The 14,587-nt window shown below is 36.1% G+C and overlaps 1 protein-coding gene across 11 annotated transcripts in view; it reads left to right on the top strand.

Annotated features, from left to right (window-relative positions):
• The window catches only part of ZNF451 (zinc finger protein 451), a 128,100-nt gene that overhangs the window by 3,317 nt on the left and 110,196 nt on the right, over nt 1–14,587 (top strand). For 8 of the 11 annotated variants that reach the window (XM_043450407.1, XM_043450406.1, XM_043450405.1 and 5 more), the window contains exons 1-2: nt 27–214; nt 932–1,012. The exons of 1 other annotated variant lie outside the window; for it this stretch is intronic. In XM_043450407.1, coding sequence (XP_043306342.1) covers nt 158–214; nt 932–1,012 — 138 coding nt within the window. In that variant the 5' untranslated portion in view covers nt 27–157. Of the gene's footprint in view, nt 1–26; nt 215–931; nt 1,013–14,587 lie in introns of those variants that run through there. 2 more of the 11 variants (XM_043450396.1, XM_043450397.1) reach the window with 2 other exon arrangements.

Below are 14,587 nucleotides of genomic sequence, written 5' to 3'. Positions count from 1 at the left end.
GAGGATGAGATGGTTGGATGGCATCACTGGCTCGATGGACATGAGTTTGACCAAGCTCTGGGAGCTGGTGATGGACAGGGAAGCCTGGTGTGGTGCAGTCCATGGGGTCTCAAAGAGTCAGACATGACTGAGTGACTGAACTGAGCTGAAACACAGTATGCTGAAAGAAAGGAATGATGAAAATTGGGGAGTGCAGAGAGCACCGGTATCTTTGGTATAATTTTTCTGAAGTCCAGTGTACTACAGAAGAGGCCACCAGCTGGCTCACTGTTCTCCTTGCCCTCACTCTGCGTTAGTACTACATTACTGTCTGTCTGGATTGGTTATCTTGTTAACTAATCATCCCCCATTTCATACTCGGCTAGTCTTCCCGAAACACATCTCTAATGTGGTTCCCATCTCAACACTACTAACTTGATTCCTTTGCCTGTAGAATAAAATCTAGGTTTTGACTGGGGTATTTAAGGCCTTATTGATGTTGAAGGTAGTATGTGTGTAAGGAAAGGATTGAGGAAATTTGATATTTGATTTCATAAGGATAAAGAGGATGAAGCTGAACTATCAAAGAACTCCATGATTTTGAGCTTAGAGATCTAAAAGGTTATTGATAACCATCCCAGTTATAAAATACTGTACCATGATATCTGTATTTTTAACATTACCCTTGGACTGTTTTCCTGTTTCCATGGAGTACATGGCTTTTCCCCCTTGTGTATTTAGGATCTTTTTGGGTTTTGTCGTTTTGCATATTGGTCTTCTCTGGATCTTTACCTCTGCTGCTTCTGTTTCTGATTGTTTTGTGCTATACCTGTGATGCCTCCTCTTCATAGTAATTCTTGCTAATTCCAACCAAAAAATCCCAGTGATTGTAAATGTACATGTGGTTTCAATGATTGTTCATGACTTGTAAGTTTGCTGACTTCCTTTTTAGGAGAGACCATCACGACCTCTTCTTGAATACATTGATCTGATCTGTGGTGATGATAAAGAGCCTAGAACCTATTGTAGTGATGTAAGTATGTTTGTGTTTCTTCAGTTCTGTCATTAAGTACAGTATGTTCTAGATGTGGTTTGAACTGGCTTGCAAGAATCAATTGTTAAATTTGAGCTGATTGTTAAACATAGATATTATTAAAACTTAAAGTATAACTCAGCCATAGAAAAGAATGAAGTTATGCCATTTGCATCAGCATGGATAGACCTAGAGATTATCATACTAAATGAAGTAAGTCAGAAAGACAAGCACAAGACAAGTATGGTATTACTTATATATGGAATCTAAAATATGATACAAATGAACTTATTTACAAGACAGAAATATACTTACAGAGATAGAACTTATAGTTATGAAAGGGAAAGAGGAGGGAGGGATGAATTAGGAGTTTGGAATTAGATACAAACTTCTGTATATAAACAAGATAAAGAAGATAAACTTCTGTATATAAAGAAAATAAACTTACAGTTATGAAAGGGAAAGAGGAGGGAGGGATGAATTAGGAGTTTGGAATTAGCAGATACAAACTTATGTATATAAAGAAGATAAAGTCCTATTGTGTGTTGTAATAACCTATAATGGAAAAGAATATATATAACTGAATCACTTTGCTGTAAGCCAGAAGCTAACACAACACTGTAAATCAACTGTACTTCAATTAAAAAGTTCAGGTGTATAAAAATTTAAAAGTAAATAGGTTATCATTACATTTAAGGTAATAGATGCGCAAACCTCTCCATATCCCAATGCCTTCACACTTGAGGTTATTTACGTCTGTTGTACTGTGTGGTAGAAACACTGTCTAATGGTGTGCTCCTGAAGGATGATGGGAGCATTTACAGCGAGGTAGTTGACAAACTGCAAAGTAGGGGTTGGTTTATTGTTTGTTGATTGTCTAAACTGAAGAAAGTGATAGATGAAATCTTAATATGGATTAAGCTTAAAAATGTGATACGTCTCTAATTGCTAGACTGTATTCCATACGAAAAATTGAGGAAATCTTGCAGTATTTGAAAACTCTTCATTGATTCAACAAAAGTGTTGATGTATCATTGATGAATGAGTGGAGTTCTGATATGTGTATTTTTTTAAACTTTCTTCTTAATCATGTACACGAAAATATCAACCATTCTTCACACTACACTACTACTAACTATTCTTCACACTACAACTATCTTTACTTGTAAATAATATGAGCAACTTTTATGTTGAATTGGGTGATAATCAAAAATTAAGTCAGATTTTGTGACATTATTATTGGCTATAGAATTTAAAAAACTGATAGTGGATTTTTCAAGAAATTACAAGTCGTTGTAATTATAGGCACAAACTGAAAATCAAGGTAATCTAGTTTAAATTTGATTTCTAAAATTAAGAAATCATTAACAGAACTTTTTGCATTAACCCTAAAAGTGTTATCATGAATTTTAGTTATATTTGTAAAATTATTTTTCAGATTTTGTTCCCTAAGATGCCAAAATGACAGGGTGATTTTTTGCATTTTTTAAATGCGAAGAAGTTGAAAACAGATACAGAAAGTAGTGATAGTAATAAGAAGAGCTATTGTGGGTTGTCTAAGTCAAAGGAATTGGATTTCAAATGTGCTGAACAACCAATCATTGAAGAAAAGCCATCATCTTCATCAAAGGAAAAAATGGATAATCTTGTGCTTCCAGATTGTTGGAATGAAAAACAAGTGGTTATGTTTGCGGAACAGTACAAATGGCTTGAAATAAAAGAAGTAATTAGGATGTAAGAATTGCTCAACAGTTTAGCGTTTGGGATCAAAAGCAGAAGACCATGTCCACATGTTCAAGGAGTGGATTGCATATTTGGTAACCCCTAATGGCAATAATAAAACTACTAGACAAGCTTCTCTGCGAAAAAAAAAATTAAGGAGCATGATATTTCTAAAGCCCATGGTAAAATTCAGGATTTGTTAAAGGAATCAATTAATGACTCAGTTTCTAATTTAGTGCATAAAGTAATAAAAATATTGATGCTACTGTAGAAGTTGGCAAAACGGTTTATAGTTTAGTAAAACATAGTAGACCTTTGTCTGATATTGCAGAGGCAATAGAATTACAAGACAGAAATGGGGTGAGAATAGCAAAGCATGTCGCAAAAGAAATGAAGATGACAATATTTAAGGACATTATAGAAGAGAAGGCCAAAATCTGTGTTACAGTTGATGAGGCATCCACAGTTTCAAAGAAAAGGACCCTCATGATTTATGTCCAGTGCATAGTATAGTCAGCTCCTGCACCAGCTACATTGTTCATTACTTTAAAGGAACTGGTTTCAGCCACAGTAGAATGTATCTTCAATACATTGAAGTTATTGAGTACTTTAAATGATGTGGCTTCACTAATGAATATTTGAAAGCAAATTTAATTGCATTTTGTCCTGATGGTGCTAATACAATGCTGGGTAGAAAGTCTGGAGTAGCCACAAAGTTGTTAGAAAATTTTCCTGAAAGTATTATTTGGAACTGTTTAAACCATCTATTGCATTTGTCACTTGATGATTGAATATCTGAAATAAAACAAGTGAATCATTTAAAAATATTTCTTGATAAAAATTGTTCCAATTATCATCCACCTAATAAAAATCAAAACAAGCTTTTAGGGAATGTACCTAAAGATCTTGAAATTGAAGTTATTAAAATTGGCCAGGTAAAGGGACCAAAGTAGGCAGCTTGCAGTGTACAGCCTGCTACTGCTGCGTGGCATGCGTATCCTGTGTGTATCTGCATTGCTCCCTTTCGCATTCTGGTTTGGCAAAGAGGTTAGCGAACAGTCCAGTTTCCTGGACTTTAAAGATCTTGCTTTAATGATTGACATTCTTGAAGAATTTTGACTGCTTTGAACTGCATTACAGTCAAGCTCAACTAACGTTCAGAAAGCACAAAAATTGATCAAATGCACAATAAAAACCTTGGAAAATTTAAAAATTGGTACTGGAAAGCATGAATCTCAAATCGAAGGTTTGATTAAATCAGATAAATTTAAAGATATTCTGTTTAACAGATATCATAAATTTAATGCCCTTCCTAGGAACATGTTACTAGAAAATATAATTCAACACGTGAACTTATGTCTTTTATCTAACAGGAAGCATGATTAAAGTATTTTTAATTATTTTGACTTTCTAGAACCTTCTACATGGCCTTATGAAGAAATAACTTCACCATGGATAACTGGTGAAAAAAAGTTATTCGTGTGAAATTTTAAAATTTGAAATTGATTTGAATGATTTTGGGGAATTTGTAAATAATAATATAAAGTCAAACAATGTTTCAGTTCCTAAAACCATACAAAAAGCACCATTGTGGTCAGTAGTGCTGAAGTAGTGCTGAAGCTGAAAGAGGTTTCAATTTAATGAACATAATTTGTACAAGGGTGAGAAACAGTTTAACTATAGGTCATATATCTGATTTAATGACAATAAATTTGTTGGGAAAAGAATTAGCTGGTTGGGATGCAACTGCCTTTGTAAAATCCTGGTCAAACTGCAACCACAGGTTAGCTGTAGATAGAGTTCGGCAAGAGTCAACAAAAGCCTGCGAGAGTCAGATGGCTCTCTGGAACTTACAATAAAGGGTATTGTGTTGGAATTCCCTTGTGGTCCAGTGGTTAGGACTCGGCGCTTTCACTGCTGTGGCCTTGGTTCAATCCCCCATAGGAAAACTAAGATCCTGCAAGCTGGCCAGAAATAGGATTGTGTATGATTGATTATTTGTAAGTTGTGTGTTCTGCACACCTTATATATACATAAATTTTTATTTTGAAAGTCAGTTATTAAACTTTTATCAGTACATTGCTGTTTAAAGGCATTCTCCAAATAGATAAAGTTGATTGTTTTTAGGAGCAGTGGGTTTTTAGAGTTTGGCCCATATCTGCTAGAGTAGGCCAAATATGTATTTCATGGACTGTATAAGAACATCCAATGATTCCACTTTTGCTTTATTTTACTTTTAGTAAGAATATGAAAGGGTAATATAACCCAGATTACTTCTAAGCCCTGAAAGTTATAGTAAATAAAAGAGAAATAGAATAAAAACTACAATCCTTGTGGCTTTTGTCTTTCTCATTTCCCTATGTGTGTTATCAAATATAGTAACCACTAGCAACATACGCCTATTAACATTTGAAATCAGTAGGGCTAAGGAAGCAAATATTTAATTTTAATTAAATATAAAAACGGAAATAGTGTAAAATATTTTTTTGAACTCAACTTACTTGTTTTTTAAAAAATATATTTTAAGATTGTTATCCTGCTTAAGGTGTGATTGTTGGAGTGTGCTAAGTCTGGTATTACATATAAACATCACTGAGTTAGTGTCATTGGATGTATTCAGTGTAAATTATTTCTTCCTTTGAATTAATGTAACATAGTGTGTTTATCTGAATATTTTAGGTTGACAAAAGGAATCAGTGATTACTTTTGTAAATCAGAATTGGTGATTAAAATAAGGTGCTTAATTATTTTTCTATTTTAGACATGAATATGAACAATTTTGAGTTTAAAATGAAGGCATAATGAAAAAGAACAAGTAGAGCTGCAGAAGCTAGTACTGCACCTAGGACAGTAAACAGAAGGACTGGAGGAAGGTATGTGGCATCGTCACAATGAATGATGATTGCAGTTTGTTACAGCAGAGAAAAACAAGCTATAATTTAACAAAAAAATAAGACAGTAAAGTCGACAATATTGAGACAGTTCCAGCAAATGCATAATGAATGAATGAATGAAGTTACCTTTCAAAGGTCAAAAAAGAATTGAGATTTAGGCACCTGAAATCTCAGTGAAATTTCTAACAAAATTTTTTTAAAGGATTGAGTATGTTAAATTTGGCCAGATATGAAACAGCTTGAATTCTTGCATGAAAAAGAACTAGCTTTACATAGATAGATAGCAATATTAATTATTTCAGTTATAGAAATTGTTAGAAATTTATGAGTTAAAACCTAAAAATATCTTTTGAAAAAAAGTACGGTCTTTAGTTGTCACCAAACGTTGCTTGTGGAATACAGAAATTTATAACAGTATTAAAGATTAATTGATTCAAAAGCTGAAAAATTGCAAGTACTTTTCTTTAGCTTTAGATGAGTTGCTGTCCAAGGAACACTTGGAGTACCTTTTGTCTCATCAGACTTAAAAGCTTATGAAGAAATAACTTCAGTTCATGGCCTGAGAAATCAAATGTGTATAGCTATATTTTAATTATCAAAAGAGTTTCAGCTAGATGAGAAAAAAAAAAAAAGACTTTTTGTCACAGTAACTGGTGTTCCAGCTAGGTTAGGTCAATGTCAGATTTCACTGGGATTTTTCAATGAGTCTGGTGTTTCCCTTATTTCTTTGTTCCACTGTTTGATACAGTTTGAAAGTGTTTGGGCTCAGTTTTCTGAAATGGTTTCTCTGAGAGATGTCATGAGTACAGTTGTTAGGTGTTAAGTGCTATGAATCAATGTCAGCTTACAGGAGGATTGCTGAACAAATTAAAAGACAGTAAATTTAGTGATCTCTGCCAGTTGGTTGAACTGTGAAAGAAACTTATTCTACAATTAACACCAGTTCAAGATTTTCCTGCAACAACAGAAATGCTAACCAAATACTTAATTAGTAATTAAAGAAAATGGCAGTTTTGTGCCCAGTATTACATAGCTTATGAATGATCTAAATTTGAAACTCCAAATATGGGGAAAAGCCCATTTGTGCTACCTAGACAAGTACTAGAATTTATTTTGAAATTGAAACTTTAAAAATCAGGTAACTTTACATGTATTTCTAATATGAATCAGTATATGTCAGATTTTCACTTTGACAGTTATGTAAATTTACTGTGAAAACTACAAGAAAAAAATTTTAATGTTATTTTTTTATCAATTTAGAGTTGCTTTTCAATTATCCCAGTTACACTGAATTCAGTATTAATGATACTGAATTGACATAAGATTTATTGAATTTACTTAATTTGGACAAATGTAGTTTCCAAAGTGATGTGCTTTTGCTCTGAAGGCAAATCAATTCTTTTAAAAAAGATGAACAGGATTTTTTCAGTGTGGATTTAAAAAATAAAAATATTTTCTTTAAGTCTCCTTGTGTCATTCTTTCCCCTTCCAGTCCATCCTCCGTGATAACTCAGGAATGGCCATTCTGAAATATACATTTATTCTTAAAACTTTTATTGGTCAAGAGGATATTCAGATAACAGAAAACCTAACATAAATCACTTGAATGGGCTTATTTTGAATAACAAATCTGGAGAGGGCTGCAGGCTTTGCTTGAGTAGCTTGATGGTGTCATTACTGTGTTATCTGGGATGCTTTTGGCCTTTCTTTTAGGGTTACAGGATGGTTGGCACATTTTTGTACATGCTGGATTTAAGGCAAGAAGGCCAGGCTGGAACAAACTCTGCATATCAGAAAATTAAGAGCTTTGCCAGAAGCCTTTTCAAGTGGGTTTGCTTTTCACTGGCCAGAAGTGTATGAACGTGGCCATCCTTCATTGCAGTTGAAGCTTAGAATGTGAGCTTTTACATTTCCTAGCTTCAGTAATAAAGGTAGGCAAGGAGGGGAAGAATGTGGTTTACCATTTTTCTCCCCTGCTGAAAATCCTTTACTAGTTCCCTGCTGTCTTGGATCTTTCTGCTTCCCTTATAAGAGTTCAATTTTTTGTCTCCCCCCTCCCCCAACTAGGTAGTGAGTTTCTTGGAAAGAGTTGGACAGTGGTTATTAGTAATATCTATCTACATAATAATAGAATCTCAGTAAATGTTTGCTTAGTGTTGGGTGTTTCCTATCCCAAGGAACTTTTAAGGGAAATAAGATACTCTTCAGTTTTAAATTTCAGATACATCGTTTTTATGCTTAATTAACCTTTCATGTTTCCTTTGAAGAGAAACTGAGGTAGTCTTAAAAATTAGTTGGAAATATTTCCTGTTTAATGTTACAGAGATGTTAATGGTTTAGAATTTTCAACAAGATTTTTATATTTAGCATTTTTAATAGCAACTGATAATGTGGAAAGCAAAAACATCTTAGAACCACTGAATTTTTGCCTCATATATCCCAGGCTTGGAACTGAAGGAGCCAGTAACCTGTAAATGCCAATGGATGCAGACAGAAAAACCCTGCAGAAAGCCTGCCCTCTCTAGTCAAAGGGTCAGGGAAGGGCAAGCTAGCGAGACAGAAGCTGTATTTTTTTTTAATACAGTAACCTCTTTGCTTCTGCCCACTACCACAGAGAACATGGTAGCTTCATCCAAATCACCAAAGGCCAAGTGGGGAGCCTGGACTTCATCTTTGCCAGTTTATAATGAAGTACCACTGACCTGAATCCCACCCTACTTCGTTGCTATCAGAGGAGGCCTAATGGAGAGTCATGACTTACCTTTGCTCAGCATTAAGCCTCTTCCTCAATTTCAGGTATTAACAGAAGATAACTAGGAAGCCTGGAGTACTACCTGGGAGTAACTAGGCAACAAACAACATCCCCTTTTCTGCTCCTAAATTGGTGTCTGTGGAGAGTTTAAGATCTAAGGTCTCATAACATAATAACCAGTTGTATCTGTTTCAATAATAAAGTCGCATGTCATTCCTAGAACCCAGAATATCTCAAGTGCACAAAGACAATAGATACCAACCGAGCTGCCATAGATGCTAGAATTATACAGATTTTAAAGCAGTTGTCATTAAATGCTTCAATGGGCAGTTAAGAACATGCTTTTGAATTTGAAACAAAAACATAGAATGTATCTGCACAAAAATAGGAAGTCTTGGAAATGGAAGATGTAAAGAAGAACCAGATGGAAATTTTAGTAATGAAAAGTAAAATAACCAAAATAAAAACCCTGGATTGATTCAGGAGAAGAGTGGGTGGAACAGAGGAAGGAATCTGTGAATCTAAAAGTGAAACAATACAAGCTACACAAACTGAACAATAGAGAGGAAACAGACTTGGGGGAAAACAATCCAGCTACAGGGACCTCTGGGGCTGTAACAGAGTTTGGTATTCTTGTCACCAGGAAACCAGAAGGAAAGGAGGAGGGCAAGGCTGGAAAAGATACATTTTGAAGATACATTGAAGATACATTTTCTGAAAACTCCCCCACTGAGCAAAGACAAATCTCAATTGGAGAAGCCAAGTGAATTTAAACAAGATAAATACAAAGAGATCCATACCAACTGTATAGAGTCCAACTTTGGAAAACTAAAGATGAGTTGTGAAAGCTTTGAGGAAAGGCACCTTACATATAGAGGAAGATAATTTGAATAACAGAAGAGACCAGAAGGAAGTGGCACAGTTTTCAAATACTGAAAGAACTGTCAACATAGACTATATGGTGAAAATATCCTTGAGGAATGAAGGAGAAACCAAAACATATTCAAATGAAGGAAAACTAAGGAAATTTGTTATCTACAGACCAATGCTAAAATGAATGTTTAAAGGAAGTTCTGTAAACCATTAAAGGAGAATCTTGGAACATCTGAAAGAAAGAAAATACAGTAAGTGAAAAATAAGAGTAAGCATAAAGCAATATTGTGTTACTTAAATGTGGACTTAAATTTGTTGTGAATATATGTTGCAAGCACTGGACAAACCACTAAAATTTTTTAAAAAATATAACTGATATGCTAAGAGAGAAGATAAAATAGGATCATATAAAATACTCAAGTAAAACCAGAGAAGGCAGGTAAAGAGTGGAAAACAAAAACAAGGAAAAAAGAACAAGGTAACAGATGTAGTATATGTTAATCCGTCTATACCAATAGTCATTTTATTTATTTATTAAAGTTTTTATTTGGCCATGCCACACAGCTTTTGGGACCCTAGTTCTTGAACTAGGGATCAAATCTGGGTTCCCTGCTATGGAAGTGTAGAGTCCTAACCACTGTACCATCAGGAAGTTGCCCTGGTGGTCACTTTTTAAAAGGGAATGGTCAAAATATGCTAATTAAAAGAGGTTATCGAGTTAGATTAAAAAGGTAAGATCTAACTATATGTTGTCTACAGAAATATTTAGGTATAAATCTAACAAAACGTGTGTAAGGTCTATGTGAGGAAAACTTAAAATTCTGAAGAAGGGAATCAAGATCTAAGTAAATGGAGAGATATTCCAGGTTCATGGATAGCAATAGTCAATATTGTTAAGATATCAATAGCAATTGCTATTCAGATATGCAGTGCAACTCCGGTTCTCCTTTTCCTTAGAGCCTGTCTCCTCATACTCCTTAGGGCTTTAGTAATCTGCTTTGTCTCTGATAGTCTAGAATTGGATGAAAATGTGCCTGTTGTTTATCTTTTTAAATTTATTGTGCTGGGTACATGATGGACCTTCAATCTGGATGCTTATATTCCTGAATTCTGGGAAAATTTATTTTATTACTTTTATACAAATCCTATGTAATGTTCTCCCACCCTTCCTTCATTTTATCTCTTTCTGGAATTCCAGTTATCATGGAAGTCCAGTTACCATGGACTGAATCTTGTTGTCTTTAATCTTTTCTCTGCAGTTTTCTGTGTGTGTCTCCCAACCTTCTTTCTTTTTTCCATTTCTGGGACATTTCCTTGCCTATATAACTTCCAGACATCTATTGAATATTTAATTTCAACTTTCAAAATTCTAATTTCTGAGACCTGTTTCTTGTTCTATTGTTTCTTTTTCAATAAAATGCTGTGTTTATTTCTGGATGCCCTCTAGAAAAAAAAATTTTTTTTTAATTTTTTTAATATTATTTTCTGGGTAGTACCTGTTTCAGTGAGTGTGTTAGTCACTCACTCATGTCCGACTCTTTGCAACCCCATGGGCTGTATGTAGCTCACCAGGCTCCTCTGTCCATGGAATTCTCCAGGCAAGAATATTGGAGTGGGTGGCCATTCCCTTCTCCAGGGGATCTTCCTGACCCAGGAGTCAAACCTGGGTCTCCTGCATTGCAGGCAGATTCTTTACCATCTGAGCTACCAGGGAAGCCCCATTTTCAGCCAAGACCCTCCCACCCCCCCCTTTTTTTTTTTTGCTATCTTAGATTTACCTTTCCTCTCAAGGGTCTTAGTATTTGACCCTTGGATGTTTTTACATATCTAAATGTTGAGTCCCTTGGTAGAAAGCTACCTGTGTGGGGGATTTATCCTGATTATCCTCAGTCTGAGACTGAGTCCTTTGGTTGGTACTGACTTGTTCTCCAGAAGACCTGTGTTTCTTCCAGTGATAATACTTTGCATACATGACAGGAAGTGACAGTGTTCACCAAACAAGACATTCAGTGAATTCTCTTTATAGCTCTTCTTCATGGTGTCCTGGGCCCTGGATGTCTCCTTTTCACTTACTGCCGAGAACGTCTTGTGAGTAGAGATGTGGAGATGTGTAGGAGAATGGATTTAGGACCCCTTTATGCAGTCTCTTTGTTGTGGGGAACCTTATCTCCATCATCTGTTACAGTCTGGTGTTAGTTCTGAGTCCCTCCTGGGTTTTCTGGGGCAGGCTGGTTTGCTTCCTCTATCCTGTGAAATCAGTTAACCACTCTATTTAATTTCTCACAAAGGTTTTCAAATGGCTCGTGGAGGTGATACCAGACAGTACACCATTAGTTTATATGGATCAAATGAAGTTATGTGTGTAAGATGCATAACACAGTACCTGGCATGGAGCAGTCATTATATATTCCCAACACAATGATGACGAAAGTCTCCTCTGTTGCTGTCTTTATGGAGTTATTTTTCAAATATTCATTTCAGAAAAAAAGTGGGAGAGAAATGAAATTAATTCATGCTTTAATTCTGCCATTTTAATGTCCTAATTACTAGAGATTATAATACCTGATAATTACAACTAAAAATTCTTTTTTAACAGTGTTTTGACAATCCTCATAAGTTTATTAGCCCAGAGAAGTTTTATAATTGGTCTTGCCTAATCCCTCTTCCCTTTAAATACGTTTAAAACTTTGATTTGAATTGTCACTGTTGTTTCGTCACTGAGTTGTGTCCTACTCTTTGTGACCCCATGGACTGTTGCACACCAGGTTCCTCTGTATGTACTCCACTATCTCCCGGAGTTTGTTCAAATTCATGTCCATTGAGTCAGTGATGCTATCTAACCATTTTATCCTCTGCTGCTCCCTTCCCCTTTGACTTAAGTCTTTCCTAGCATAAGGGTCTTTTCCAGTGAGTCAGCACTTTGCATCAGGTGGCCAAAGTACTGGAGCTTCAGCATCAGTCCTTCCAATGAATATACAGGGTTGAATTCCTTTAGGATTGGCTGGTTTGACCTCCTTGCTGTCCAAGGGACCCTCAAGAGTCTTCTCCAGTACCACAATCTGAAAGCCATCAATTCTTTAGTGCTTTGCCTTTTTTATGGTCCAGCTCTCACATCCATAAATGACTACTGGAAAAACCATAGATTTGGCTATACAGACCTTAGTTGGCAAAGTGATGTCTCTGCTTTTTAATATGCTGTTAGGTTTGTCCTAGCTTTCCTTCCAAGGAGCAAGCATCTTTTTATTTCAGGGCTGTAGTCACTGTCTGTAGAAATTTTGGAGCCCAAGAAAATAAAATGTCAGTGCTTCCACTTTTCCCCCTTCTATATGCCATGAAGTGATGGGACCAGATGCCATGATCTTAGTTTTTAAATGCTGAGTTTTAAGCTAGCTTTTTTTCCTCTCCTCTTTCACCCTTATCAAGAGGTTCTTTAGTTCCTCTTCACCTTCTGCCATTAGAGTACTATCATCGGCCTATCTGAGGTTGTTGATATTTCTCAAAGCATTCTTGATTCCAGCTTATGATTCATCCATCCTGGCATTTCCTGTGATGTACTCTGCATAGAAGTTAAATAAACAGGATGACAATATATAGCCTTGTCATCCTCTTTTCCCAATTTTGAACCAGTTCATTGATCCATGTCCAGTTCTAACTATTGCTTCTTGACCAGCATACAAGTTTCTCAGGAGACAGGGAAGGTGGTCTGGTATTCCCATCTCTTTAAGAATTTTCTACAGTTTGTTGTTATCCACAGAGTCAGAGACTTTATTGTAGTCAAGGAAGCAGATGTTTTTTCTGGAATTCGCTTGCTTTCTCTATGATCCAATGAATGTTGGGAATTTGATCTCTTGTTTCCTCTATCTCTTCGAACCCCAGCTTGTACATCTGAAAGTTCTTGGTTCACGTACTGCTGAAGCCTAGCTTGAAGGATTTTGAGCACTACCTTGCTAGCATGTGAAATGAGCACAATTGTACAATTGTTTGAATATTCTTTGGTATTACCCTTCTTTGGGATTAGAATGAAAACTGACCTTTTCCAGTCCTGTGGCCACTGTTGGACTCTATAAATTTGCTGACATATTGATCATCTTTTGGAATTTGTAATAACTCAGCTGGAGTTCCATCACCTGCACTAGCTTTGTTCATAGTGATGCTTCCTAAGGCCCACTTGACTTCACACTCCAGGATGTCTGGCTCTAGGTGAGTGACCACACCTTGTGGTTGTCTGGGTTGTTAAGACCTTTATTGTACAGTTCTTCTGTGTATTCTTGCCACCTCTTCTTATTCTTTTCTACTTCTGTTAGGTCCTTGCCAGTTCTGTCCTTTATCATGCCCATCCTTGCATGAAATGTTCCCTTGATAGCTCTAATTTTCTTGAAGAAATCTCTAGTCCTACCTATACTATTGTTTTCCTCAATTTTTTTTTTTTTTTTTTTTTTGCATTGTGCATTTAAGAAGGCCTTCTTATCTCTCCTTGCTATTCTCTGGAACTCTGCATTCAGTTGGGTATATCTTTCTCTTTCTCCCTTGCCTTTCACTTTTCTTCTTTCCTTGGCTATTTGTAAAGCCTCCCGAGACAACCACTTTGCCCTCTTGCATTTCTTTTTCTGTGAGATGGTTTTGGTCACTGCCTCCTGTACAATGTTATGAACCTCTGTGCATCCTTCTTCAGGCACTTTGTCTACCAGATCTGATCCTTTGAGTCTACTCATCACTTCTACTGTATGGTGGCTCAGATGGTAAAGAATTTGCCTGCAATGCAGGAGACCTGGGTTCGATCCTGGGTCAAGAAGAGCCCCTGGAGAAGGGAATGGCAACCCACTCCAATATTCTTGCCTGGAGAATTCCATGGACAGGGGAGCCTGGTGAACTACGGTCCATGGGGATGCAAAGAGTTGGACATGACTGAGCAACTAACACAGCACAACTGTATAAGGTATTTGAGTAGGTCATAGCTGCATGGCCTAGTGATTTTCCTTACTTAATGCATCTGAAGCCTGAATTCTGCAGCAAGGAGTTCATGATCTGAGCCACAGTCAGCTCCCAGTCTTGTTTTTACTGACTGTATAGAGCTTCTCCATCTTTGGCTGCAAAGAACATAATCAATCTGATTTCAGTATTCACTATCTGGTGATGTTCATATGTAAAGTCATCTCTTGTGTTGTTGGAAAAGGGTGTTTGCTATGACCAGTGTTTTCTCTTGACAAAACTCTGTTAGCCTTTACCCTGCTTCATTCTGTACTCCCAAGGCCAAATTTGCCTGTTACTCCAGCAATCTCTTGACTTCCTACTTTTTCATTCCAATACCCTATGATGAAAAGGACATAGTTTTTG

This window comes from Cervus canadensis, chromosome 28 (genome assembly GCF_019320065.1).
Source record: "Cervus canadensis isolate Bull #8, Minnesota chromosome 28, ASM1932006v1, whole genome shotgun sequence".
In the NCBI taxonomy this organism is placed as follows: domain Eukaryota; kingdom Metazoa; phylum Chordata; class Mammalia; order Artiodactyla; family Cervidae; genus Cervus; species Cervus canadensis.
This window is presented reverse-complemented; position numbering and strand designations above follow the sequence as displayed.